Source organism: Elgaria multicarinata, chromosome 7, assembly GCF_023053635.1.
Source record: "Elgaria multicarinata webbii isolate HBS135686 ecotype San Diego chromosome 7, rElgMul1.1.pri, whole genome shotgun sequence".
Classification (NCBI taxonomy): Eukaryota; Metazoa; Chordata; class Lepidosauria; order Squamata; family Anguidae; genus Elgaria; species Elgaria multicarinata.
The window spans coordinates 114,727,267-114,752,014 of NC_086177.1; the positions used below are offsets into that span (position 1 = coordinate 114,727,267).

General features: G+C 47.1%; 1 protein-coding gene across 2 annotated transcripts in view; it reads left to right on the forward strand.

Annotated features, from left to right (window-relative positions):
• The window catches only part of LOC134401895 (protein EFR3 homolog A), a 53,894-nt gene extending 30,677 nt beyond the window's left edge, over window positions 1–23,217 (forward strand). Inside the window, exons 10-25 of one of the 2 annotated variants that reach the window (XM_063131234.1) lie at window positions 593–728; window positions 5,548–5,712; window positions 6,187–6,301; window positions 8,011–8,062; window positions 8,786–8,958; window positions 9,150–9,225; window positions 10,992–11,153; window positions 11,330–11,461; window positions 13,694–13,761; window positions 14,667–14,794; window positions 15,881–15,969; window positions 16,973–17,021; window positions 18,524–18,627; window positions 19,414–19,463; window positions 20,591–20,685; window positions 22,133–23,217. In XM_063131234.1, coding sequence (XP_062987304.1) covers window positions 593–728; window positions 5,548–5,712; window positions 6,187–6,301; window positions 8,011–8,062; window positions 8,786–8,958; window positions 9,150–9,225; window positions 10,992–11,153; window positions 11,330–11,461; window positions 13,694–13,761; window positions 14,667–14,794; window positions 15,881–15,969; window positions 16,973–17,021; window positions 18,524–18,627; window positions 19,414–19,463; window positions 20,591–20,685; window positions 22,133–22,137 — 1,599 coding nt within the window. In that variant the 3' untranslated portion in view covers window positions 22,138–23,217. Of the gene's footprint in view, window positions 1–592; window positions 729–5,547; window positions 5,713–6,186; window positions 6,302–8,010; window positions 8,063–8,785; window positions 8,959–9,149; window positions 9,226–10,991; window positions 11,154–11,329; window positions 11,462–13,693; window positions 13,762–14,666; window positions 14,795–15,880; window positions 15,970–16,972; window positions 17,022–18,523; window positions 18,628–19,413; window positions 19,464–20,590; window positions 20,950–22,132 lie in introns of those variants that run through there. The other variant, XM_063131233.1, reaches the window with a different exon arrangement.
• Window positions 23,218–24,748: the final 1,531 nt, after the last annotated feature.

A 24,748-nucleotide genomic window follows, 5' to 3' on the forward strand; every position in this document is an offset into this window, starting at 1 on the left:
ATGAGTTCTAATTTAATGTACTTTTGAGAAATCCTAATTCAAATTCCACTATTTTCTAACCTGAATATACTTCTTAATATAATTTATTACAAACGTTAAGTACACCTTTGACCTTGAATCATGGACTGACCATCCAAATATTCTTATTATGGAGAAAGTGGGCACTCTTGTCTAGTTCCTTGCTATATTTAATAAACCACAAATTTTGATTACTCACTCGTAAAAGAGCCTGTGGCTTATGATACAGTGCTTTAACACAATTTCTTCTGCTCACTTATATTATTCCTCTGAACCCACAGTGACTTTTCTGAACTGCCAAAGAGTCTCCCTGTCTGCGTCCCCTGTCTTCCTGTCCCCCTTCTGCAAATTCTCTCTTCTCCCTCAGTTTGATCATGCGCCTCTTGTTTCACTTGTAAAACCACTGAGCAGGGCAGAGACTCGCTTGCTGTGTTCTGTAACATGGTGCTCTATGAATGTGTCTTGAGTTTATAATCAGCGTTATCAGCCTTAGATGGGGATGGTCAACTGTGGAGTTGCAGCTTTAATTTTGAAGAGAGATAATAAACTTTTGTCATTTCCTTCTACTTCCCAGGCACAGTATTCTCATCATGTAATACAGGAAATCCTGGGGCATCTTGATAGCTGCAAGCGAGACTCTCCCCGGGTTCGAGCAGGTATCATCCAGGTCCTTTTGGAGGCGGTGGCCATTGCTGCAAAGGGATCCATTGGTGAGTTTGGTTAACTTAGTATTACTGTAAATTCGAGAGTTTGGGACAAGGGCTGGATGTTTAAGGAAATGTGGAGTAGTAATGACACCTTCGATTGTGTCATAGAATCATAGAATAGCAGAGTTGGAAGGGGCCTACAAGGCCATCGAGTCCAATCCCCTGCTCAATGCAGGAATCCACCCTAAAGCATTCCTGACAGATGCTTGTCCAGCTGCCTCTTGAAGGCCTCTAGTGTGGGAGAGCCCATAACCTCCCTAGGTAACTGATTTCATTGTCGTACTGCTCTAACAGTCAGGAAGTTTTTCCTGATGTCCAGCTGGAATCTGGCTTCCTGTAACTTGAGCCCGTTATTCCGTGTCCTGCACTCTGGGAGGATCGAGAAGAGATCCTGGCCCTCCTCTGTGTGACAACCTTTGAAGTATTTGAAGAGTGATCTCATGTCTCCCCTCCATCTTCTCTTCTCCAGGCTAAACATGCCCAGTTCTTTCAGTCTCTCTTCATAGGGCTTTGTTTCCAGACCCCTGATCACCCTGGTTGCCCTCCTCTGAACATGCTCCAGCTTGTCTGCGTCCTTCTTGAATTGTGGAGCCCAGAACTGGACGCAAGACTCTAGATGAGGCCTAACCAGGTCCGAATAGAAAAGAACCAGTACCTCACGTGATTTGGAAGCTATACTTCTATTAATGCAGCCCAAAATAGCATTTGCCTTTCTTGCAGCCATATATTTGCCTTTCTTGCAGCTTTTCCACATATTTTATATTTGGAGGAATAATAACTATCTACTAAATTATATGCTCAAAGTCCCCATAGACAACTTTTGAATTTCCATGCTAAAATTAATTTATTCTTGTCGGTGAGTTGTGACAGGAAGTAGTCCTAGTAAACAGAAGGTGTGACCCAGCAGAAGGTGTGACGTAACCAGTCCTCTAAGGCCAGGAATTCTTGAGGAAATAATCATAGCATGGAAGATCTAATTACTGCTAATTGAGCCGGAGATAAAATACAGGATCTGTAGGCTCAGACCTTGAGAAGAGACTGTGTAGACCTGGTAGGCAGTTGGGTTCCCAAAGCAAAGACGGGTTTAGCATCGGTGAACGTGGTTGGATCGTGAAGCAAGAGGGACGTACAGTGCCTGGAAAAGAGGGAGAGTGAAAGCCTGGATAAATGTATGTGCAATCAGTGGATGCTCAGGAAGGGATGCTTTCTGATGCTGCATTGTGCCCGTCTATCAAGAGGGGAAACCCAGGCACTGGATACCCAGATGGTAAGAATGTGCATGTTCCTCAGAGCAAAAGTAGCACGTTGACGTTCCTCTCTATTCGGCCCTGGTTAGGCCTCATCTAGAGTATTGCGTCCAGTTCTGGGCTCCACAATTCAAGAAGGATGCAGACAAGCTGGAGCGTGTTCAGAGGAGGGCAACCAGGATGATCAGAGGTCTGGAAACAAAGCCCTATGAAGAGAGACTGAAAGAACTGGGCATGTTTAACCTGGAGAAGAGAAGATGGAGGGGAGACATGAGAGCACTCTTCAAATACTTAAAAGGTTGTCACACAGAGGAGGGCCAGGATCTCTTCTCGATCCTCCCAGAGTGCAGGACACGGAATAACGGGCTCAAGTTAAAGGAAGCCAGATTCCGGCTGGACATCAGGAAAAAGTTCCTGACTGTTAGAGCAGTATGACAATGGAATCAGTTACCTAGGGAGGTTGCGGGCTCTCCCACCCTAGAGGCCTTCAAGAGGCAGCTGGACAACCGTCTGTCAGGTATGCTTTAGGGTGGATTCCTGCACTGAGCAGGGGGTTGGACTCGATGGCCTTGTAGGCCCCTTCCAACTCTGCTATTCTATGATTCTATGATGAACTTGCATAAGAGACATGCTTTTGGAGTGATAGATTTGCTGGCCTGTTGGTGTGGCGTTGCTCTGGTTTTGACTTGAGTGTTATTGTGTAACAAAAGGCTTCCTTGCTCCAGAGTCTGAGTTCTGCATCCAGAGAGAGAGAAATTCCTTCTGGGCATTGAACTGGGGGAAGCTGTTGGGCGTCTGCTAGCCGCACCCTTTTGCTGCCTTTTTAAAAGGATGGTGCTGTTGTTGCGTATGAATTCATTTCTTACTTCTATTAGTTTATAGTTTTTAACCCCTTTGCATCTATGCATTATTAATAGTAAATTAATAATTGAATCATTAATATTAAAGAGACAAAATGCTACTGACAGTCTGATTTTGTGCAGTTGCCCGTCTCCCATCCCTTGTGTTCAAGAGAAAGACTAACGCTCAATTCAGACATCGTGCCAAATCATGATTAATTAAACTATGGCGAAGAACTGGGAAACTTTGCTATTGGCACTCCAGAATTAGCAACACCGTTTTTATGCTACCTGTGGTTTGAAATGGCGTCAGCTGCTCATTATGGTCTTTGCTCTTCTTCCAGAGGCACCTAGAGATTCCTATAATAGGACTACTTGAAATGTTTTTAAACCAAGCCTACTATTCCCAGCTTAACAGTACAATAAACCTACTACTGCAATAATACCTGTGTCTGTAACTTCTGAGAACTTCCATAAAATCATAGAATCATAGAATAGCAGAGTTGGAAGGGGCCTACAAGGCCATCGAGTCCAACCCCCTGCTCAAGGCAGGAATCCACCCTAAAGCATCCCTGACAGAGGGTTGTCCAGCTGCCTCTTGAAGGCCTCTAGTGTGGGAGAGCCCACAACCTCCCTAGGTCACTGGTTCCATTGTTGTCCTACTCTAATAGTCAGGAAGTTTTTCCTGATGTCCAGCTGGAATCTGGCTTCCTGTAACTTGAGCCCGTTATTCCGTGTCCTGCACTCTGGGAGGATCGAGAAGAGATCCTGGCCCTCCTTTGCTTGCTTTGAAAAAGTAAAGGTGGCTTGAAGCTCTGTTGATAGAAATTGTCACCGTTGTAAAATAAGATGCACCGAAGATCAAGATAATGGAAACAATCTGAAGATTGAGTTCGGCCTGGAAAGCAGATAGCCAAGAAATGAGATGCCAAAGTAATGAGTAAGAGAAAAAGATGTCCTCACCCTAAGACCCTTGAGTGAGTTTGCTATAGAGGAGACCTGATCAGTTACAATATACTGTTTCAAATGTGGGTGCTGGCATCTTTATTTCTACTTATTTTTAAACACGTGTAAACAATTCTCACCAACTCTGGTGGCAATTCTTCCTGGCAGTTGGGCTTATTTATCTATTTTATTTTTATTACATTTTTATACCGCCCAATAGCTGAAGCTCTCTTAGGTTTGTCTCCCCATCCATAACCCATAATTCTTAATTCCATCTCAGCAGAGTGGACATATGCTTTGCATGCTGAAGTTCCCAGGTTCAATTCCTGGCATTTCCAGTTAAAAAATAATCAGGTACCAGGTGATGGGAAAGAGATCTTTCGGTCCAAGAACCCAGAGTCTTCCTGCCACTCAGAATAATACAGCACTGGGTTGGATAGAGAAGTAGCCTGACGCTGTAAAGTAGCATCCCATAATTCACAGTTCTGACAGTTGGAGGCATTGCATTGTTAAGCTGTTAACATGTATGTTGGTTGACAGGCTTGTGCCGCTCAGCAGGTGTTTAGCCTGAACACATGTAGGGGATCTTTTAACTTTGAGTCATCAGACACTAATGAAAATGGGCACCTTAATATTAGAGGAATCAAGAAGCTGGAGACAAGGATTTGGAACATGGAATATGAAATGCATAGTAAAACGTAGAAAGTTAAGATGTTAAAATGAGAACGGAAGGAGTTGCAAATGTGACATGGCTGATTATGGCTTCTGAACCTTTGTAACAGGGACGTCTCAGCTTTTTGACACTGGAAATTGAGACTTTTTGTCTGTTCTACCATTTCTGAAACTGGTGCTTTTGGGCAAAGAGTCCTATGCAATGAGGGGGATCAAGATTATACACCTCCCCTGCCCCTCCCATCTGGCCTGCCTCTGGGCCCACCTGACAAGCTCACTCTACCGAATGTCAGTAGCACATTCTGTCTCTCCATCCCCCAGCTTAGTGTGGTACCTAAAAGAGATTTGACAAAACTCTTTCCTGTGGATTTACCAGCAAATGAAGAGGCAGCAAGCTGTGGTGCACATTATTTTCAGCAACCTGTGTCTAAAATGTTGGGAGTTCATTTGTGGCAGGATGCAGCAATTTACAAACTACAGCCTTTTCCTTTTCTAGAAAAAGCTTTCGGCTATTGGGCGGTATAAAAATGTAATAAATAAATAAATAAATAAATAAATTCTACACCTGCCATTGAGGTCTTTAAAGTCACCATAACATATGAGGGCCCACATTTTGTGTGCTTGCACCTCAAGAACCCTGTGCTGAGGGTGGAAGTCTGCCCTCGTGAGGCAGCTTGTGACTTTGCCCAAGTATGTTCACCCCAGCGTCCTCTGTGATGTTCCAGGGGATCTTGGGGTGCATATCTTGGGACATGCGTCATGCTATGTGTGCCTACTTCTGCCCCTCTTTCAAATATTATTGACCCAAGCAAGAGTTTGGGTTGAATGTGTAGATGGCCCGGTTCTGCCCACAACTCTTTGCCATGTGTACACATGGTCCAATTTAGAAGAGCATGGTGCTCTCACGCTATGGAGAACGCTATGTCTGCGGAGAATGTGCCTGCTATTTCTGTAAGGTCTGAACAGATGTCTTCTGTTCGCGCATCGTGAAGGGCTTTTAATAGTGTTGTAGGCAAAATTTTAGGCTCCAGCAACTTTGCTCTTGCTTCTGATTTTCAGCACAGTAAAGGTTGTAGGAAAATTAGATTCTGTTTGAGACATTTGTGGTCTGCTCTGCAGGCCCAACTGTCCTGGAGGTGTTCAACACTCTGCTGAAGCACCTGAGCCTGAGTGTGGATTTTGAACTGGGCAGCAGGCGTGGCTCCACCGGCAGTACAAGCCTCAGCATACGCTCAAAGGAGACCGACGAGAAGATTGTCCAGAATGCCATCATTCAAACCATCGGTGAGTCTGTGGGCATGCTTTGGCTGAAGGATGGAATCCCTGCTTTGGTTGCGTTTATGAATTGTTCATGACCCTTTCCTCCTGTCATTGCAAAGAGCTCAGATTGCCACATGTGATTTCCCACCCTATTTTGTCCTGACAACAACCCTGCAAGGAGGGCTAGGCTGAGAGATTATAACTGGGCCAAGGGGGCTTCATGGCTAAGAAGTGCTTTGATGCCAGGCCTCCCCAGTCTAAGCCTGTTCCACGAGGACTCCAGTCACTGCACCATTCGGGAAGGCAGGAATGAGCCACAGGGCTCAGATGACTCAGATTTGTTGGCACAAAGCAGCCATTCTTTCAGAGGATGTTGGAGGGAGACCTGCTCAGTGTGATGGACTCGGGTCCATTCTTGAATTCCCGGACCTTTTCTGTATGATGAACAGGTGGACTAATGTTGGTTCTTCCTTCCTTCTGTTCCTTCCTGGTCTGTAGGTTTCTTTGGAAGCAACCTCCCAGATTACCAGCGGTCTGAGATTATGATGTTCGTTATGGGGAAAGTGCCTGTGTTTGGGACATCGTCTCAGACCTTGGACACCAGCCAGCTGGGGTCTGTACCTTTCCCCTGCCTCTTTTTCTTTTCAGAGCCTTTGCTTGCAGAACCACTGCCCTTAAGAGTTAATAGCGTTGTGTTTATTTCTAGGGCATTTTATGAGTTACATGAGCAAAAGGGGACAGGTCTCCGCCCCGAGGGGCTAGCAATCTATATTATTTACAGGAAGGGTGAGGATACGCACTAAGGCACTTGTGTGGGTAGGGTTCTGTTCAGTCCAGGAGGAGGGCCCGTGGAGGTTTAGGCCAAAGGGTTTGCAGAAGCACGTGGGTTTTTCTGGAGGTACCTTAATGGGGTCTAAAGAGACTCGTAGTCTGGGGGCTGAGGGCTCCAGGCTTAGAAGGCAGCAAGGGGCAGAATGGACAGATTGGTTTAAGGGAGCAGAGGACTTTCAGATGTCTGAGGCTGGTCGAGACAGAGGCCCAGAGGTCATGGGCAAGGACATTCTGGAGAACTAGGGCAAAAAGCCAGGGCAAAGCCAAGCCAGGGAGAGTTGTGAAGGTTCTGACAGGATGCTTGGGCTGCCTATGGGAAGAGGAGGGGAGAGCCAATGGCGGGGTCTGAGCAGAAATGTCAGAGGGTCTGAACGACAGGAGAGGGGAATAGTTTTGGCGTCCGGGTTCTGGATATTGCTGAAGGCCAGAGAAAAAGAGGCATTACAGGGCAACCGAAGGAATATGGGCAGCAAAGGAGCTGCTGGAACCCAAGTTCAAGCCAAGTCTTTTGGCACAGTTAGCTGGACAACCGCCTTCCAAACGAATCCCCAAGCGCAGCTGGCCTGCCGCCACGTGCCGTTTGGCTGGACTGCCCCTATATTTATTCCTTTAAAATAGACCTCCTGCATTTTCTACCGTCACTACAGTGATTAAAGCGCTCAGAGGACTTTTGAAAAAAATCTCGATTGAACAAGCTGCTTAAAAACAGCGCTCAAGTTGCCAAACGTGCCTCTGTTTGATTCCACAGAACGGCCCTCGAAGTAGAGAAGTCGTATCCCAGAGCCCTTAGGGCTCGTCTCCATTAATGCGGAGCACTAAGGAATGGCGAAGGAGATCTCGGGTGGTTTGCCAGAGGCAGGCCTGTCACTCAGGCTTCTGCTGATGCACCCGCTGCCTTTGGCCGCTTTCTGACTCCTTCGCTATGCAAGAATGGGAGACCAGGGTCAGAAGCAGCCCTGAGTCGGACCACAGGCCTCGACGTAATGAGTCCTTGCATCAGCCGGCTGCGTCTGCCCCCGGTGCCGGTGTGGCAGGGACGACCCCTCGGGGCTTTCTGCCATTCCATGGGGCTGACTGGCGGCTCCATGAGCAGGAAATAGATGCCAAGAATGAGTCACAGAAAAGGATTTAGGGCAAGATGATACGTCTCCCAGGGGGATCTTAACTGGAAATGCAAACAGATGGGCCTCTGGAACACGCAGCTCCTGTGTGGTGGGTGGCTTCTGCTGTGCCATCTTGCGCAGGACTAGAAACGGTGTTCCTCGCCAGCCTGCCCCGTATGTGTCTGTGTGTTGCGAGCTGGCTTCAGAGAGGGGTTTGGTGAGCCGCTTGCCTGGAAGGGATTGTGACTTGCCAGGGGTGAGCGGCTACAGCGGCAGCACTGCTGTAATTTCCCAGCTGGAAGCACTGCTGGCCCTAGCGAGCTGGGCCCCTGAACTATGTTCGGTGGTTCTGTTCCAAGTGATAATTTGTGCCTCCTCACATTCCCAGGGATTTGGGGACCAGGAGGATCCAGATCATGTTGCTACGGTCTTTGCTTATGGTAAGTCTGAGCCTGGGTCCCCAGGTGGGTTTAGCTATTTTGGGTGTGTGTGTGACGTGCCAGTTTCTGATGGAGCAGAGAGCCCAGGCCGTGACCATGTTGACTGGGGATGATAGGAGTTGTATTCCAACACTCCTGGAGGGCACTAGGTGGGAGGAGGTTGGCCTAGGCTTTAACTCCAAATAGGACAGAGGGTTCATTGATATCATTAAGGGCTTCCATTTTATTTCAACTGGGAGTGATAATCCACGTGGTTTGCACAGTCCCTCCCCTTGTTTTGTTTTTAAACTACCACAAAAATCCCACGTGTCTGTTTGGCATTTATCATCTGAAGTTTACACATTCAGCACCCACTCTGACAATCATTCACCTAAGCAGATATAACTCACAGCGCATTATTATATATATATTAAAATCCTTCTCCATTTTAAACCCCTTTCTCCACATAGTTTGGAGGAAGGTGGTTCTTATCCCTTGCCTCAGGCGTTTCGAGCGCTGGTGCTGGGCTTGAGCAGGGAGCAGCCGTGGCCGGGCCTGGTGTTCAGAGCCGGTGTCGTGGCGCCCTCCTCTGAACCCGCTCCAGCTCACGCCCTCAGATTCCTAGGTGCCAGGATGGGCTGTGCAAACTCAAGTCTGTGTTAAAGGGCACTTTTCGTCCGTTCAAACCGCTGCCTTTCCGAGTACGGTGGGTGATGGCTGCTTTCATCTTGACCCTCTTGGCAGGTCACCTCAGGGTACAAGGCCAAAAGCATTGCGACGGCCCTCTCCGCCCCGTTTCTGGATCCTCTGCTGTCGTCTTCACTCATGGAAGACTCCGAGCTCCGGCAGCTGGTGCTGGAAATCCTACACAACCTTATTGATCGGCACGACAACAGAGCAAAACTTCGAGGGATAAGGTGGGACGTAATTTGTTGTAAATACGGCTTCACGTTAGCCGGCCTCAGCCCACATCAAACCGAAATAGGAAAACTTGAAAAAAAGGTGGGGCAGGGGGAAGTCTCTGAATCGCTCTCATCCCCCCTCACAGCACACTGTGGTAATAAGTGAGATTATTTTATTAATAAATGAGTTCCTCTTCCATTTCTAGGATAATACCTGATGTGTCCGATCTGAAGATAAAGCGAGACAAAATTTCACGGCAGGATGTGAGCTTCATGAAGAAGGTAAATCACAAGAACAGGTTAATTCAGGCACCGCCATTTATTATACGGTCACAGACTAAATGAGAAACATCCGTAAGACTGTAAAAACACAATCATTCATTCATTATACAGAAGGCTGAGAAATTATTAAAACACACACATGTTTAAAGTACCTCAACATAGTTAAAACACCTGAGACAAAGGGGGGGAAATTGAAAACAACTTAGAACTTCCGAACATCAGAAGTGCCCTGATGCTGGATCAGACCAAGGGTCCAGTCCAGCACAGCGTTGGGGAATCGTCTTACAGGTCAATTGTAGCTATGAAACGCTCATTGCAGCCTTTCCTTTGCTGCATTTCCGCACCATTTCTTAAAACTTCCACCCAATTACAGGGTAGTTCTCCATTGATTTACATATGAACAGAAGAAGAAGAAAAAGATGCTTCTTCTGAGCCAGGCCCTTGGTCCACCAAGCCCACCCAGGATTGTAGGTTTGGTGTCTCGGACTGGCAGTGGCTCTGTAGGGCTTCAGGCAAAGGTCGGCCCGGCTAACTGAGATCCTTTTAAATGGAAATGCCGGGGATAAAGCTTTGGAGTTTTTTGGAGTTTTCGTTTGCAAAAATTAGCCTTTTTTTTTTTTTTTTTTTTAAAGAAAGGGTTGTTTATGTGCTTAATGAGGCAATGTGGCGTGATTGGGTAAAATGAAGAAATAAAGGATGCTGCTAGCAAGACATTACAGGGGTGGGGGGGAAGGAAATGGTGTTTTCAAGGAGAGGGACCTTGTAGGAATCGTAGAATCATAGACTAGCAGAGTTGGAAGGAGCCTACAAGGCCATTGATTCCAACCCCCTGCTCAAAGCAGGGATCCACCTTCAAGCATCCCTGACAGAGGGTTGTCCAGCTGCCTCTTGAAGGCCTCGAGTGTGGGAGAGCCCACCACCTCCCTAGGTAACTGATTCCATTGTCGTACTGCTCTAACAGTCAGGAAGTTTCTCCTGATGTCCAGCTGGAATCTGGCTTCCTTTAACTTGAGCCCGTTATTCCGTGTCCTGCACTCTGGGAGGATCGAGAAGAGATCCTGGCCCTCCTCTGTGCGACAACCTTTCAAGTCCTTGAAGAGTGCTATTATGTCTCACCTCCGTCTTCTTTTCTCCAGGCTAAACATGCCCAGTTCTTTCAGTCTCTCTTCATAGGGCTTTGTTTCCAGACCCCTGATCATCCTGGTTGCCCTCCTCTGAACACGCTCCAGCTTGTCTGCGTCCTTCTTGAATTGTGGAGCCCAGAACTGGACGCAATACTCTAGAGGAGGCCTAACCAGGGCCGAATAGAGAGGAACCAGTACCACATGCAATTTGGAAGCTATACTTCTATTAATGCAGCCCAAAATAGCATTGGCCTTTCTTGCAGCCATATCGCACTGTTGGCTCATATTCAGCTTGTGATATTCACAAGCTGGCGTACATGGAGTCAAGCCACTGGTCCATTTAGCCCAGTATTGTGGACACTGATTGGCAGCTGTTCTCTGAGGCATACATCTGCCCTGCTACTTGAGGCCCTGATTAATTGGAGCTACTGGGGACTGAATCTGGGTCATTCAGGGGGATAAATGACAGGTTTGGGACACAAAAGGGCTCCAGCCCAGAGAGAGTTTGTAGCAAATCTTGACCAGAGCCTAAATGAGAATTAAGCAAGAATGTGCAAAGAAGCGAAGGAAGGTATCTTTACGCATCGGCTTTGTCACATCGTCTCTAACCGCTGCAGTGCGTAACCTTCCTGTCGTTTGCAGCACGGCCAGCAGTTGTACAGGCACGTTTACTTGGGCTGCAAAGAAGATGAGAACGTGCACAAGAATTTTGAGCTGCTCTACACATCTCTAGCTCTGATAACCATCGAACTAGCAAACGAAGAGGTGGTCACGGACCTCATCCGGCTGGCCATTGCCTTGCAGGTACGTGGTAGGGCACAAAAGGAGCGAGAACTCCCCGAGGGTCAGATGCTTTTGCTAGAAACATGCGCGGTACGCAAACGCGCACGTTTAGATAAACGTTTCCCAGGGAATACATTCGTGCCGTTTCCGTAGCTTTTCCCCTTTGCCTGCTTGACGCTTTCCTGATCTCCTCTAAGGATATTGCCATCCTTAACGAGGACAGCCTGACGATGTTCAACCGCTGCAGCATCATGGCGCTGGTCGCCGCATACCTCAACTTCCTCAGTCAGATGATTGCCGTGCCCGCCTTCTGCCAGCACATCAGCAAGGTGGGTAGCTGTGCCGTCCATCTCCCTGCCCAGGGTGGGATGACCAACTTCTTACCCTTGGGCAAAGGGCAACTCTCTTCCCTGGGGTGGAATATGTGGCTGTACTGTTCTTTGATGTGTCAGTTCTGCAAACCGTCCTGGACCTAATCTGGTGAAGGGCAGTGTATTTTAGATCAGTGGTTCCCAAACTTTTTCAGGTCACCACCCCCTTGGTTCCACACTTATGCCCAGTGCCCCCTACCCTACACTATAAAAATCATTACTCAGAATAGCGGTTTTCAATGACCCGCTAATGAAGATAATAACAATAAAATTCAAAACAGTTACAATTAATTTAATATTTATTCAAAATCCGAAGCACCCGCCGCAGGCTTGCCAAGGGAGGGAGGGAGGGAGGGAAAAGAAAGCGAACGCCTCTGTTTTGCAGCCGGCGTGGCGGGGCACACCAAGCAGGGTATATCTCTTCATTAGCGTTTTGGTGCTTTTGAAACATTTCAATTCACCGTTAAAAGGACTCTTCTTAAACGGTATTAATACATGTGTGGATTCTTCCCCTATATGGCTTGGGACCAAACTACCTTCTCACATAAAAATGTCCCTGGGTTTTAAGACCTTCTGGAGAGGCGCTTCTCGGAAAAGACCACCTCGAGCGCCCCATGCCGCCCCCTTACCTCTTAACGCCCCCCTATGCAATCCCACCGCCTAAAGGGGGCAGTACGCCCACTTTGGGAACCACTGTTTTGGATTAAAAAAAATATATATTCTGCATAACGTAACCCCTTCACCGGCAGTCAAGCTCTGTAATGGCGCTGGAAGCAAGAAACAAGAAGGATTTCATAGAATCATAGAATTGTAGAGTTGGAAGGGGCCTCTAAGGCTATTGAGTCCAACCCCTTGCTCAGCGCAGGAATCCACCCTAAAGCATCCCCGACAGACGGTTGTCCAGCTGCATCTTGAAGGCCTCTAGTGTGGGACAGCCCACAACCTCCCTAGGTAACCTCATTTTTATAGTTCCATGTTAAGAATGAAACCAGGGTGTCCTACTACATGTCGCTGCAACCCCAAACAGGAAGAGTCCCTACTACAACATTTCGTTGCAGGTCCCACTTGCAGCTTCTCACTTAATTTCTCCATGTGTGCTGGGTATGGAGCAAATGTAATAGTCACGAGAGGCCTGGGCATTGCAGATATAGCCCCAAGAGAACTGAATTGTTCTTATTTATTTATTTATTTATTTATTGCATTTCTATACCGCCCAATAGCTGGAGCTCTCTGGGCAGTTCACAAAAATTAAAAACATTCAAAGTATAAGACAACAGTATAAAACCATAATATAAAATACAATAAAAGCTCAACCAGATGAAAACAGCAGCAATGCAAAATTACAAATTGAAAACACCAAGTTAAAATTTATTTATAGGCTGTTAAAATGCTGGGAGAATAAAAAGGTCTTCACCTGGCTTCTAAAAGCATATAATGAAAGGTGCCAAGCGAACCTCCTTAGGGAGCTCATTCCACAGCCGGGGTGCACAGCAGAGAAGGCCCTCCTCCTGGTAGCCACCTGCCTCACTTCCAAATGTGAAAGCTCTCTCTCGCTCTCTCTCTTTCTCTTTCTCTCTCTCACACACACCCCTACCCACACACACAAATGCCCCACACTGAAAAACAGTGTTCTTTTCTACACCACTGTCAGTAAACATTTGAGTATGTCTTGATTAACACTTGATAGAGATTCTGGGAGCTGGATAAAATTGTTTTGGCATCTGGACCCAGCATGTGGGCTACCGGTGGCTATACATGTTCTAATGTATTAACACTAGGAAAGGTTGGTAACTTTTCTCCAGAATCTTCCTTTTGGCACTTCCATTGTTAGCAACATGGCGATGCTATCTTACATCTTGGACCTCATCTGAGGATTGGTGCTCTTTGTATTTTCTTAAATCAGAAACTTTCTTGTCCATTAAAAAAAATCTGTCTCTTAGTTGCATGGTAGTGGCAATTTTCAGTTTGCATTTAAATATATTAATGACCTTTCTTCTCTAAGAGGAATGACCTCCCCCCCTCCCCAGTTTTTGGCTGTACCATAACCATACTAAGGGATTCCATTTCTGGTCAGCAAAATACGTTTTTTGTGAGCTGTTTTTCGTGATCTCCTGCAAACGGAAATGAATCTAACTCTGCATGTCAGGTTTCATTCTGTCCAGTTAAACGTTTCGTGTTTCTGCTCTTCAGGTCATTGAAACTAGAACTGTGGAAGCTCCATACTTTTTGCCAGAAACCATATTCCGAGACAAGTGCAGGTAAATGTTGTATTTGGGGGTGATTAATGGAAGTTAAACATTGCAGCCAGCTGCTTACTCTTGCATAGAGTTGGGGGGAAATTAATACACAAAGCTAATATGGAGTATCCATGTTATCTGGGGGTTTCAGGTGCTTGGATTATTGTAAAAACATGTCTTCTCTTTTGCGATGTTCAAATGAATCTTCCCCAAAGGGCCAAACCACCCCTAAATGGCAAGGGCTGTTCCCCTCCCTTTGCCCAGCAACTATGAAAGATAGCTCGAAAAACATATTTTGGCAGCGTGAATGATGTAAGCAAATGGCATATTTTAAGTGTACGTACTTTTAACTAGATAGGTGAATTTGCACAAGGGTGCAAACATCAGAATGATGAATCCTGTGCTGAGGATGGAGGAGGAACAGGAGCAGGAGGCAGTAAAGGACCTAGAATTTCTTTCACCAATAAACTTTTTGTAGTGGCTGTGGAAAGAACGTAGATGCCATCATTGCTTACACACACACACACACAACCTATTTTGATCTTGAGGGGTTCAGTACTCAACATTTTTGAGGGATTAAAATAATATGTTGCTGCATTTTTAGGAAAGGGTCATAGAATCATAGAATAGCAGAGTTGGAAGGGGCCTACAAGGCCATCGAGCCCAACCCCCTGCTCAGCGCAGGAATCCACCCTAAAGCATCCCTGACAGACAGGTGACCAGCTGCATCTTGAAGGCCTCCAGTGTGGGAGAGCCCACAACCTCCCTAGGTAATCTCATTTTTATAGTTCCATGTTAAGAATGAAACCAGGGTGTCCTACTACATATCGCTGCAACCCCAAACAGGAAGAGTCCCTACTACAACATTTCGTTGCAGGTCCCACTTGCAGCTTCTCACTTAATTTCTCCGTGTGTGCTTTTGACAGTCTTCCCCAAACCTTAGACAAGGATGAAAAGAACTTGTTTTTCCTGACTCACAAGATTGCTGAATCCTTGGGTGGCAGTGGATATAGTGTGGAGAGGCTGACCGTACCTTACGTGCCCCAGGTGACAGGTGAGTAATTCTCATGACGGCACCTGGGAACTGATGCTCGCGTCTTGTGTCTAGCCAGTCACTCTGCCCCGAGCCTCAGCTGCTGCTTCTCCTTCATCCAGCAGCGTCTCCTTCCCTCTGTCCGGCACATCTTTTCCTTTCAGACTTTGTTGTCTTGTATTACGCACTCATTCGGCTCACTTACGTGACGATGGAAGAGAAGGCCTGCCTTCTGTGTAAGTGGCGTGTACTTTCCAGACCACCTCTTCGTGGCAGCAGTGGGGAAAAGCCAGAGTTCTGTATCGCCACGCGCGCCTCTGCTGTGGAGCGTCATGCAGGCAGAAGCGACTCCCAAGATCACCTTTCCTACTCCAGCACCCAAATTTACTTATCCATCACATCCATGGCTGTCACTCACAGTCCCAGTTCTTGGAAAACCTGAGCACTGGATCTCGGATTATAACTGCAAAAGAGTGGATAGCCATGATAATAATATAAACATATACCTGCATATATTATTATTATTATTATTATTATTATTATTATTATTATTATTATTATTGTTATTATTATTCTCTTTCTTGCTCATAGCGGTTTCTCTAGATGGACATGATGGGCTTTGCCAAGTCATGCTGTCTTTTACAGATTCAGGAATTTCCTGACCATTGAGCATGTTTTAAGTATGGCTGCTTTCTGGATGTTGGTGTGGATGTATTTTGGTAGGCTCAGTTTTTGAAGGTTTTCTGTAAAGTTTTTAGTGTGGTGCTGGTGACTGATGTGACTAACAGAATAATTGGGACCTTTTCCTGTTGCCATAGTTCTTTGACTTCCATGGCCAGTGGTGTTTCTTCTTCTTCTTCTTCTTCTTCTTCTTCTTCTTCTTCTTCTTCTTCTTCTTCTTCTTCTTCTTCTCCTCCTCCTTTTCTTCTCCTTCTTCTTTTCTTCTTCCTTCTCCTCCTCCTCCTCCAGAAAGTAGAATGTGGTTTCCTTATTGAGGGTGCTGATAACCCCAGTGTCTCAGAAAGGGGGCTTTCTTCCTCAATCTTCTACAAAATAAGGAAAACGCTCTCTTTTAAAAATATATATTATTATTGTGTCTGTACACAGATGAAGACCGGCTGTCGCGGAGGAAGAGCATTGTGGATACTGTGTCTATCCAGGTGGACATCCTTCCTGGCAACGGCACTGAGGATAAGGTAAGGTGCATCCTGTTCGGCCACGCGATGGATCTTGGGAGACGCGTCTCCCTTGCCTCTCCCTTGGGGAGAGCTGACACCCTAATGCTCTGCTGCGTGGGATCTAGAGTGATTTCACAGGGACAACGCAAGTGTTCAGAGATGGATATCACTCATAAAATTAATTTCTTTGAAGTCACAACTGTTTGGACAACGCTGCATTCCATAACTTTAAACCCCTAAGAAGTAAACATCTTGTTCTGATGTTTGTTATACATTTGCTGTTGTCCAGTTTTTGTGGGCGTTGGTTCTCCTACCCATGGCTGCCTTTCATCTAAGCTGCCCAAATTTTTGTGGGCGTTGGTTCTTCTACCCATGGCTGCCTTTCATCTAAGCTGCCCAAATTCCTTTTCCATGTCATTTCCCCTCTAACATATCTTATATTGCTACCAAATAATTACTGCCCCTAAACAAGACGATTTCTTCCAAATTTTGCTGAGAAGATAAATTTTGTGATCGTCTTGCACCTCGCCTCAGGCTCCTCAAGTGGTGGGGCTTGGCTTGAGCAGGGAGTGTCCGCGGGCGGGCCTGTTGTTCAGAGCCTGTGTCATGGCATAGTAAGTGGTGGCAGTGTTGGGATCCGAAGTAGACGCTGTTCATTTATAGTGACAGAAGTCAAAAAGGATTTTATTTGTGAACAGGACAAAGGGTGGTTACTGTGAAGCACCTCTGAGGTCCTTAGCTGTGAAAGTTACATAATATCAAAGTCAGAGAATTCTCTGAGAAGATATTTTTTGTCTGTGGGGGGATACATATTATAAAATATCAAGTTTAACACCCCTGACCTCAATTGATAATTCCCAGTACCATTTTGTTTATTAAGGTTAAGTGTCTGTCTGATAACCATGGAGGTTTTAGGGTTAAAGTTAAAGAAGGAGGACCTGACAGACAGATGTGAAATATTACAGTTTATAACTCAACAGCTTGCGTGATTTGAAATATTAAATACCTGATCTTTTTCCAGGTCAACAACATGGAGGAAATTACCTTTGAAGCTCTGAAGAAGGCTATAGGTAAGATTCACCACAGTTCATTGTGGAGTTAGTTTTTCTTACACGTTCCACTTCAACAGGCGATGTAAGAACATCAGAAGAGCTCTGATGCTGGGTCAGGCCGAGGGTCCGTCTAGTCCAGCGCTCTGTTCACGCAGTGGCCAACCAGCTGTCAACTGGAGACCAACAAGGCAGGACACGGGTGCAACAGCACCCTCCCACCCATGTTCCCCAGCAACTGGTGCACACAGGCTCACTGCCTTGAATACTGGAGATAGCACACAACCCTCAGGGCTAGTAGACATGGATAGCCTTCTCCTCCAGGAATTTATCCACCCCCCCTTTTAAAGCCATCCAAATTGGTGGCCATCACTACATCTTGTGCTAGTGAGTTCCATAATTTAACTATGCTTTGCGTGAAGAAGTACTTCCTCTTTATTTGTCCTGGATCTCCCACCAATCAGTTTCATGGGATAATGACCCCATTGGGTTCTAGTATTTTGAGAGAGGGAGAAAAATGTCTCCCTGCCCACGTTCTCCACACCAGGCATAATTTTGTACACCTCTCTCAGGTCTCCCCTCAGCCTCCTTTTCTCCAAGCTAAACAATCCCAGCTGACGTAACCTTCCCTCGTAGGGGAGATGTTCCAGCCCCTTCATCATTTGAGTTGCCCTTTTCTGCACTTTTCCCAGCTCTATAATATCTTTTTTTAGGTGTGGTGACCAGAACTGCACACAGTATTCTAAGTGTGGTCACACCATAGATTTGTATAAAGGCAGTCTGATAGCATTTTTATTCTCTCATAATGCCTGCCATGGAGTTTGCCTTCTATAGAGCAAAGATCTTAATCCAGCATTTTGTAAGAAAGGTTTCAGCACTACAAAAGCCACCTCCCAGAATTACTTGAACCCGTTCAGCGTTGCCACAGATCCCTGCCTCTTATAATGTCAGATAATCTGGAGGTGAACAAAATATTGCCTCACATTTGATCCTGTGTTCAGGATGGTTTGAAATCACCCTTGAATGGCCAATTATTTTAGACTCCAGCTTGGACCGCTTTCATCCATTATAAAAGGCATTTAGAAAGAAGCCCAGGATTGCACACATAAATTCTTCTACCAAAACAAAGTTTTCCTGTTACGTCTTTGTGTGCAGTGAGCTCAAAAATGCAGAGTTTGTTCAAATAACATGACGTCTGTAGGATGGAATTCTAAATGTCCTCTGAACTGTCTCAGAATTGAATGGGCGCGACACAAACAGTTTTGGTGGCCGCTGGTAGTTTTACTCTAAGGAGGCCGCTACGATTTGTGGCTCACAAGCCAAGTGCCGCCCCCAGCCAGCCAGGGATTGCGGCCTACCAGGTGCTCGACAGCAGCCCTCCTTCTGCAGTCCGGCCGGCTTACGGGGCCGTGGTGGTCCTCATTCTGCTTGGCCGGTCCCATGCTGCGCAGGGCTTCCCTAAAGAGTCTCTGATGGGGGCTTTATTCCGCTCTCCTCCGTCCCTCTTTTTTAATTTGCCCAAGATAACACCGGTCTCGAAGAGCAGGAGAAGGAGAAGAGGCGCCTGGTGATCGAGAAGTTCCAGAAAGCGCCCTTTGAAGAGATCGCTGCCCAGTGTGAAACCAAGGTAAGGCCAGGGAGCTCTGCATGCACTTCAGTGCCGCCACACCCCAGCTCAGTGAGCAATGTGGGGTGGGGGGGTGATGTGCAAGAGGGCAGAGCAAGGGTCTCTGAGCACTGCGTATTTTTAGGGAGGGAGGGGTTTGGAGCACATGGTTGGGACTCCGAGGCCTTCCCATTTCGAACCTCCTGGGTGACCATTTGTTTCTGCCTTCTTCCCCCCCCCACCTCCCCCCTACTACAACGCTCTTTTCTGTAGTGTTCTTAGCCCAGAGGGAGGAGGGCCATGGGAGGGGTACTAGACCAAAGTCCACGCTGCACCGTCTCACCGCTCCTTGTAACAGTGGCAGGCGAGTCTCTGTGCCCTACCGTACACGAGGGCATGGTGCGGCGAGAGCCGTGGCTGTCTGCAGGCGCCTGCCCCTTCTCCAGCGCAGGCAGGCAGGCCTCCTTTATGGCTGGGTGTGCTGGAAGCGGTATCCGGAGTGAGACTGTCCGATTCAAACCCACCCCTAGCAGCATCAGTGAGAGAGAGCAGGACGTGACGCTTGGCAAGCACATGGCGCGATGGCATCGCCCTGACTTCGTGCGAAAGGCCTCCGCCGGTGTGCTTTCCTGGGTCGAGGAGGCTGGAATGACACGGAGCCTTGTTTTCTCACAACTGCCTACTGTGTGGGAAACCAACGGGGCTTTCTGCCCTCGTGAAAGGGAAGGCGACGGAGCACCAGCCCTGGATGGAACCACACCTTGAGTAGTTCCAGGATCTCAGCAACGGTGTGTTTTCTCCCTGCAGGCCAACCTCCTTCACGACCGGCTGGCTCAGATCTTGGAGCTCACCATCCGGTAAGCGGTGGGAGGGGATCTTGCTGGGCAGTCCCTGGCTGCAGCAGTGTCAACTTCTCTGGGGTCTGTGTTTCTGTGACCCCTCTGCCCCTGAGCTGTGGAGGGGCGGGGGGAAATAGCACCGTGGGCACGCACTGGCGTTAAACTGCCTCTGGTATCAACTCCGGCGAAGAAGCGTCTCTATTACTGGTACCTCTCGTTGTCGTTGATGGGCACACGGCCAGTGATACTCCTGTAATTATGGATGGATCCTTACATTACTCTGGCAGCATCTTTGCTGCAGCACACCGCCCACGGCTGTGCTCTGCCCCCTCCTCACAGCCCCCTCCACCCCCAGGAGCTGTGTTAATGCCGGTGCGTGGAGGATGCGGGGCTCCACCGCTATGATGTGCAGCTCCTCATGATCAGGGAGCCTGGGAGGATGTGGCCTCACATGGGGCTCCCACAACTCCAGGGCAACTTGGGAAGTGGGCCTGGAGCAGCTATCGCTCTCAACGGTTTCCTCTGGTAGAAAAACTGTTACCAGTGAAGGTGGGGGAGAAAAGGTCTCTGGCACTTGGCCCTGACTGATTTCCTTGCTCGGTGGCAGCGCACCTGTTTTGCATGCAGAATGCCCCAGCTCCAATCCCCAGTATCTCCTGGTAGGGCTGAAAAAACTCCTGCCGGAAACCTTGGAGAGAGACACTGCTGCTGCCAGTCAGTGTCGACAGTACTGGGCCTGATGGACCCAGGGTCTGACTCCGTATAAGGCAGCGTCCTACGCTCCTATTGGCTTTAGGAAGCAGTCCAAAACGCCTGTGTTTTCAGCCCACTTTTTCGTAACGTTTTGGATTACCTGTAGGTGGGATCCACGTTCATCTTCCTTGGCTCAAATTCTCATTCAGTCAGGCTGAATAATTTTAATGAATTGGTTTACGGATTGCTAGCTGCCTTCCGCATCAGCTTGACAGGAAGGCAGGACAGGCGATTTAGAAATAAATAGGATCTTGCTTGATTCACAACGCAGGTCCAGGGTTGGCTGGGAGGAGTCAGAAAGGCCGTGTCCTTCACTAAACCAGTTCGGGTAACAGTGACCAGGAGGAAAATGTGTTGTGAGATTTTGACCCTCTTCAATGTCTCTTTCGCAGGCCGCCTCCCAGTCCCTCTGGGACGTTGACTATCACCGCCGGACACCCCCACTACCAATCCGTTCCAGTCTATGAGATGAAGTTTCCAGATCTTTGTGTGTATTAAAGAGTCTTCTAGCCTCACTTGGGCGTTGTTTAGCATTAAAGCACATTGTGTCAAGCCCAAGACGATTCCTTAGCTCAAGCCTCCACTCTTTCCTTTGTCACAGTTTAATAGAGCTTTCAGGAACAGCCCTACAGAAAGAGCCGCTGGGCTGGGAATGTGCCTGAATTGCAGATTTCTTACTCTGTTCGTTCTGCAAGTGTAATTCTGTCTCTTTTGCCAAACTGTTTCAGTGAATAGGGAATTTTTACACGTGCTTCTGGTGCAGCCTTGGTGGTTTTACGCCGTCTCGATGTTATAGCACTAACTGGCAAACTCTTTGCTGGCTTGTTGACTCTACCTTTTTGCAGCACAAGAGCCTTAGCGCCTTAAGCAACGCAGGGTAGACACTTCGCTACTATTGATTCCATGGTACTTAAACCACATTCATGAGGCGACATTTTGCCTCTATTTCAATCACAGTAGTAAACTTGAATGTAATGCGCTTCTGAGAAATTCTGTACACGTGCAGTTTCCCACATGATGCGTTCTTCGCCAGCAAAGAAATGGGTCTTTTTGAGCAGGAAACCCTACAATATTTTTGATGTCTGAAAATGTCTACTTTATGTCCCAGGGTTTTGGAGGTGGGGAAATGTATTTTTGCTGTGCCGCTTTTAGGGATACCTACATATTTAGTATAGCACAAGAGATACAAGGGCATTTTAAAATGGTGCGTAGGGGTGGTTTTTTACTATGTGAAATTGTAAAAGAGAAGCTAGTTATTCTATGAAATATTCCTCTCTGTAGTAGAGTGGGGTAGTTTTTTTAGTGATATTTTGAAAGAAAAAAAAACTGTGGAGCTCCCTGGGGAGGTAAGAAGTTTATTGCATGTACTTCCTCTCCCTCCTCAAATGGTTGCATTTTAGAAATGCATCGGCTTGTACCTCCTTTAACTTCATTGCCACGTTTTCCTCCAAGAATGAAATATGGGCTTGCTCAGCTCCATAAGAATACCATCAAGTTGTCACGGTAGTAACCTTCAAGTTAGTCTGCAGTTAATACTCGTCACACAAGAAGCAAAGCATATTTTTGTGTTCAACCTATAATTGCTGTAGCATTGATGAAGACGGAAACGCTTCTGTAATAGTCCAGTAACAGCTGGCAGGCTTCGGTAATTCAGGGCCAACGGTATCTTTATGTTGTGCTGTGAAATATCATCTTACTGTCTTGATGCTTACTCACATTTCCAAGAACATATTTTCATCACTTTAATAGTTGTGGGTGGAGGAACAGGTTGACAATGTACAAAATGCGGAGTTTCTTAAAAAACAACAACAAGACAAATGAGGTGGGAGAGGGCTAGTCTTTCCCCCAAGATCTTTTAGTTTTGTCAGCCTATGAAGCAAAGGCACGGATGTTCTCCAGGAGTCCTTACGGTAACCCAAGCCCCTTCTTTTCAGTTTGACAGCGCAATCACAGCTCTTAGTGGATGACGAAACAGCCTCTTTCGTACGACATTCCCCTGTGATTGCTGCTGCTCCTCCACCCTTCCACCCTGCTCAGCCCAGAGGCAGCGCCCCCTCCCAGGACGCAGTGCCGTTTCCTTGGCACCCTTAGCTTCCACATTTTGGTTTTGGAAGGTAAGATGTCTTGGCGTCTGATGTCATCCAAGTGGTGTTTCCGAGGTCAGCACGCACATAAAGGAGCTCATAACCCACGCTGCTGTCTTTTTTAAAAGTATGACTGCTTTGGTACAACAGGGAATTGTCCAAAAGGAAAGAATGCTGTTTAATTTGCACTCGTGCAGTCTGTGGACAGTGCTGCTATCCAAGTCAGCTGTTGCCCCACTCAGCTCTGCATGCAACAGATGCCTCGCATTTCATGTCCCATTGGCTTTGTAGTCTCAGACGAGTTGTTTTCGTATTTTTTGTTGTATTACACAGTGGACTTCTGCATTTCCAAAACTGATGTAGCGCTTCAGCATTTAATAGGGGTGGAGAAGAACGCAAGCGGGAATTTCCGTCATTGGTGGTGTTTGGGCCAGCTGGAGCTGCAAAACAGCTGCTGTGCTGTGTCCAAAACAGTCATTCCTTTGACAACTGTACAGGCATGGGAAAGCACAGTGTCCTATGTATTGGCCTGACAGCAGTCAAGGAAGTCAGATTGGTTGGTTAACACAACTGTATTCCTTTGAATCGATCAACTTTTGGGGGAGCTTATGTTTAAAAAGGCCATGTGCTTGACCAGCTGTGTTTGTGACAGTGTGGGCGCTGTATGAATGTTTGTCACTTGCGAGTCCTGCTGGTATTTGTATGTATTCTAGCTCATAACTTGGCATTTCAGCTGAATAAGTTTAAAAGAATGCATAGCTTTTCATAGCAACTTTATTTCAAGGCATAAATTAAAACACAGAACAGAGAATGACTTGTCTATTTTACTAATGCTTAGATATGTATTCTGCACTTTCTGTAATGAACCATTTGACTCAATGTAAGAACACTGTGCAATCCAAATGTAAGCAATAAAATAAACCAAATAAGCAAAAACTGACACATACAAATAACCAGGTTCCCCCCCTTTCTTTCCCATGTGTTTGGCTCCATTTGGGGGTGGGGGCACTAAGGTCTGCTCCATTGCACACTTCAGAGAGTACCAAAAGGATGAAGGAACTGTCCCGGCATATGAGGAAAACGGTGCCTTACAAGGGCCATAAATGGGTGTGTAGAGCACATACCTTGCATATAAAGGGGTCTTGCTTTCAAGCCCCAGCATAGAGAGCCAGTGTGGTGTAGTGGCTAAGGTGTTGGACTGGGAGTCAGGAGATCTGGGGAAGAGACTCTGATGATTCATGGACTTGCGGAGATTTAACTCATTCCTGCCCCATCCCAGTCCTGAGGAAAACCCCTCTTCTGAAGCTAAGGGTGCCAGAAGGGGGATTTCCTTCTAAAGCAAATACTAGTATGACAAATTCTGGATCTAACTCAGTGTGTCCATCCAGGAAGAAGGAAACATTGAGCAAAATCTTATTTTTAAAGCCTCCCAACCCTGATAGCTGACTCCCTGTTATTTGGGGTCTGCCAATCCTCCCAAGAGTGCTCCAGTGGGATTTCACTGTCAAAAGCAGCACCAGTTGAATTTCTACTTCCCATGCAGCTGTCAAAGGTGCAGATGCCCTATTGAAATTGCTCTATGGATAAGCCTGCTCATGCAAAGCTTGACCCTGGGGTGGCCAATTTCTGAACCAGCCCCTGTAGCTGAGCCTTTAACAGCAGCTTGATCTGCAGGAATGAATTATGCGACCCCCAACTCATTCCTGCAGACCTAGCTTCTGTTATAGACATGGCTACAGAGACTAGTTCATAAGATGCTAAACGTACCTGCTTTGAAGTCACCTGGAAGAAAGGAGGAGGGGACTGGGCTGGTTGGGTGAGGCCCTTGAGCCCCCCTTCCCTAGAGTGGCTGCCCCTCCCCAAATTCCTTCTGCATGAGAGAGAGAGAGAGAGAGAGAGAGAATGTAGGAGGAAAGACACACATGAGAGCCAGTGTGGTGTAGCGGCTAAAGTGTCGAGCTGGGAGTCGGGAGATCTTGGTTCTAGTCCCCACTCGGCCATGGAAACCCAATGGGTGGGTTTGGGCCAGTTAGACTCTCAGCTCAGCCTACCTCACAGGGTTGTTGTTGTTAGGATAAAATAGAAAGGAGGAGGATTATGTATGCTGCCTTAGGATCCTTGGAGTTTAAATGCAACAATAAATAAATGCAACAATAAATAAAATGAATAAATGCAACAACAAATAAAACAAAACCTCCAGCCAAGACTAGGGGAGGGCCCTTGAGAGCTTTCGCTGCCAGCCCATACAGCCAGGAGCAATTCCCTGACTTGGCTTCTCTAGTCTCTCTCATCTTCCCTCCGTCGGAGTGAGGGGATGATGGGCGTTGTAGTCCGAGGGCCAGAGCTCCCCCTCCTCCCGGCTCTGAGGCAGGCAGTGCTGGAGGGAGCTTGAGCCCGCCGCCCGCCCGCCCGCCCGCTCCCTGAGCCCCCTTCACGGTGCTGTGCTGACCTGCAAGGCCCTCTCCA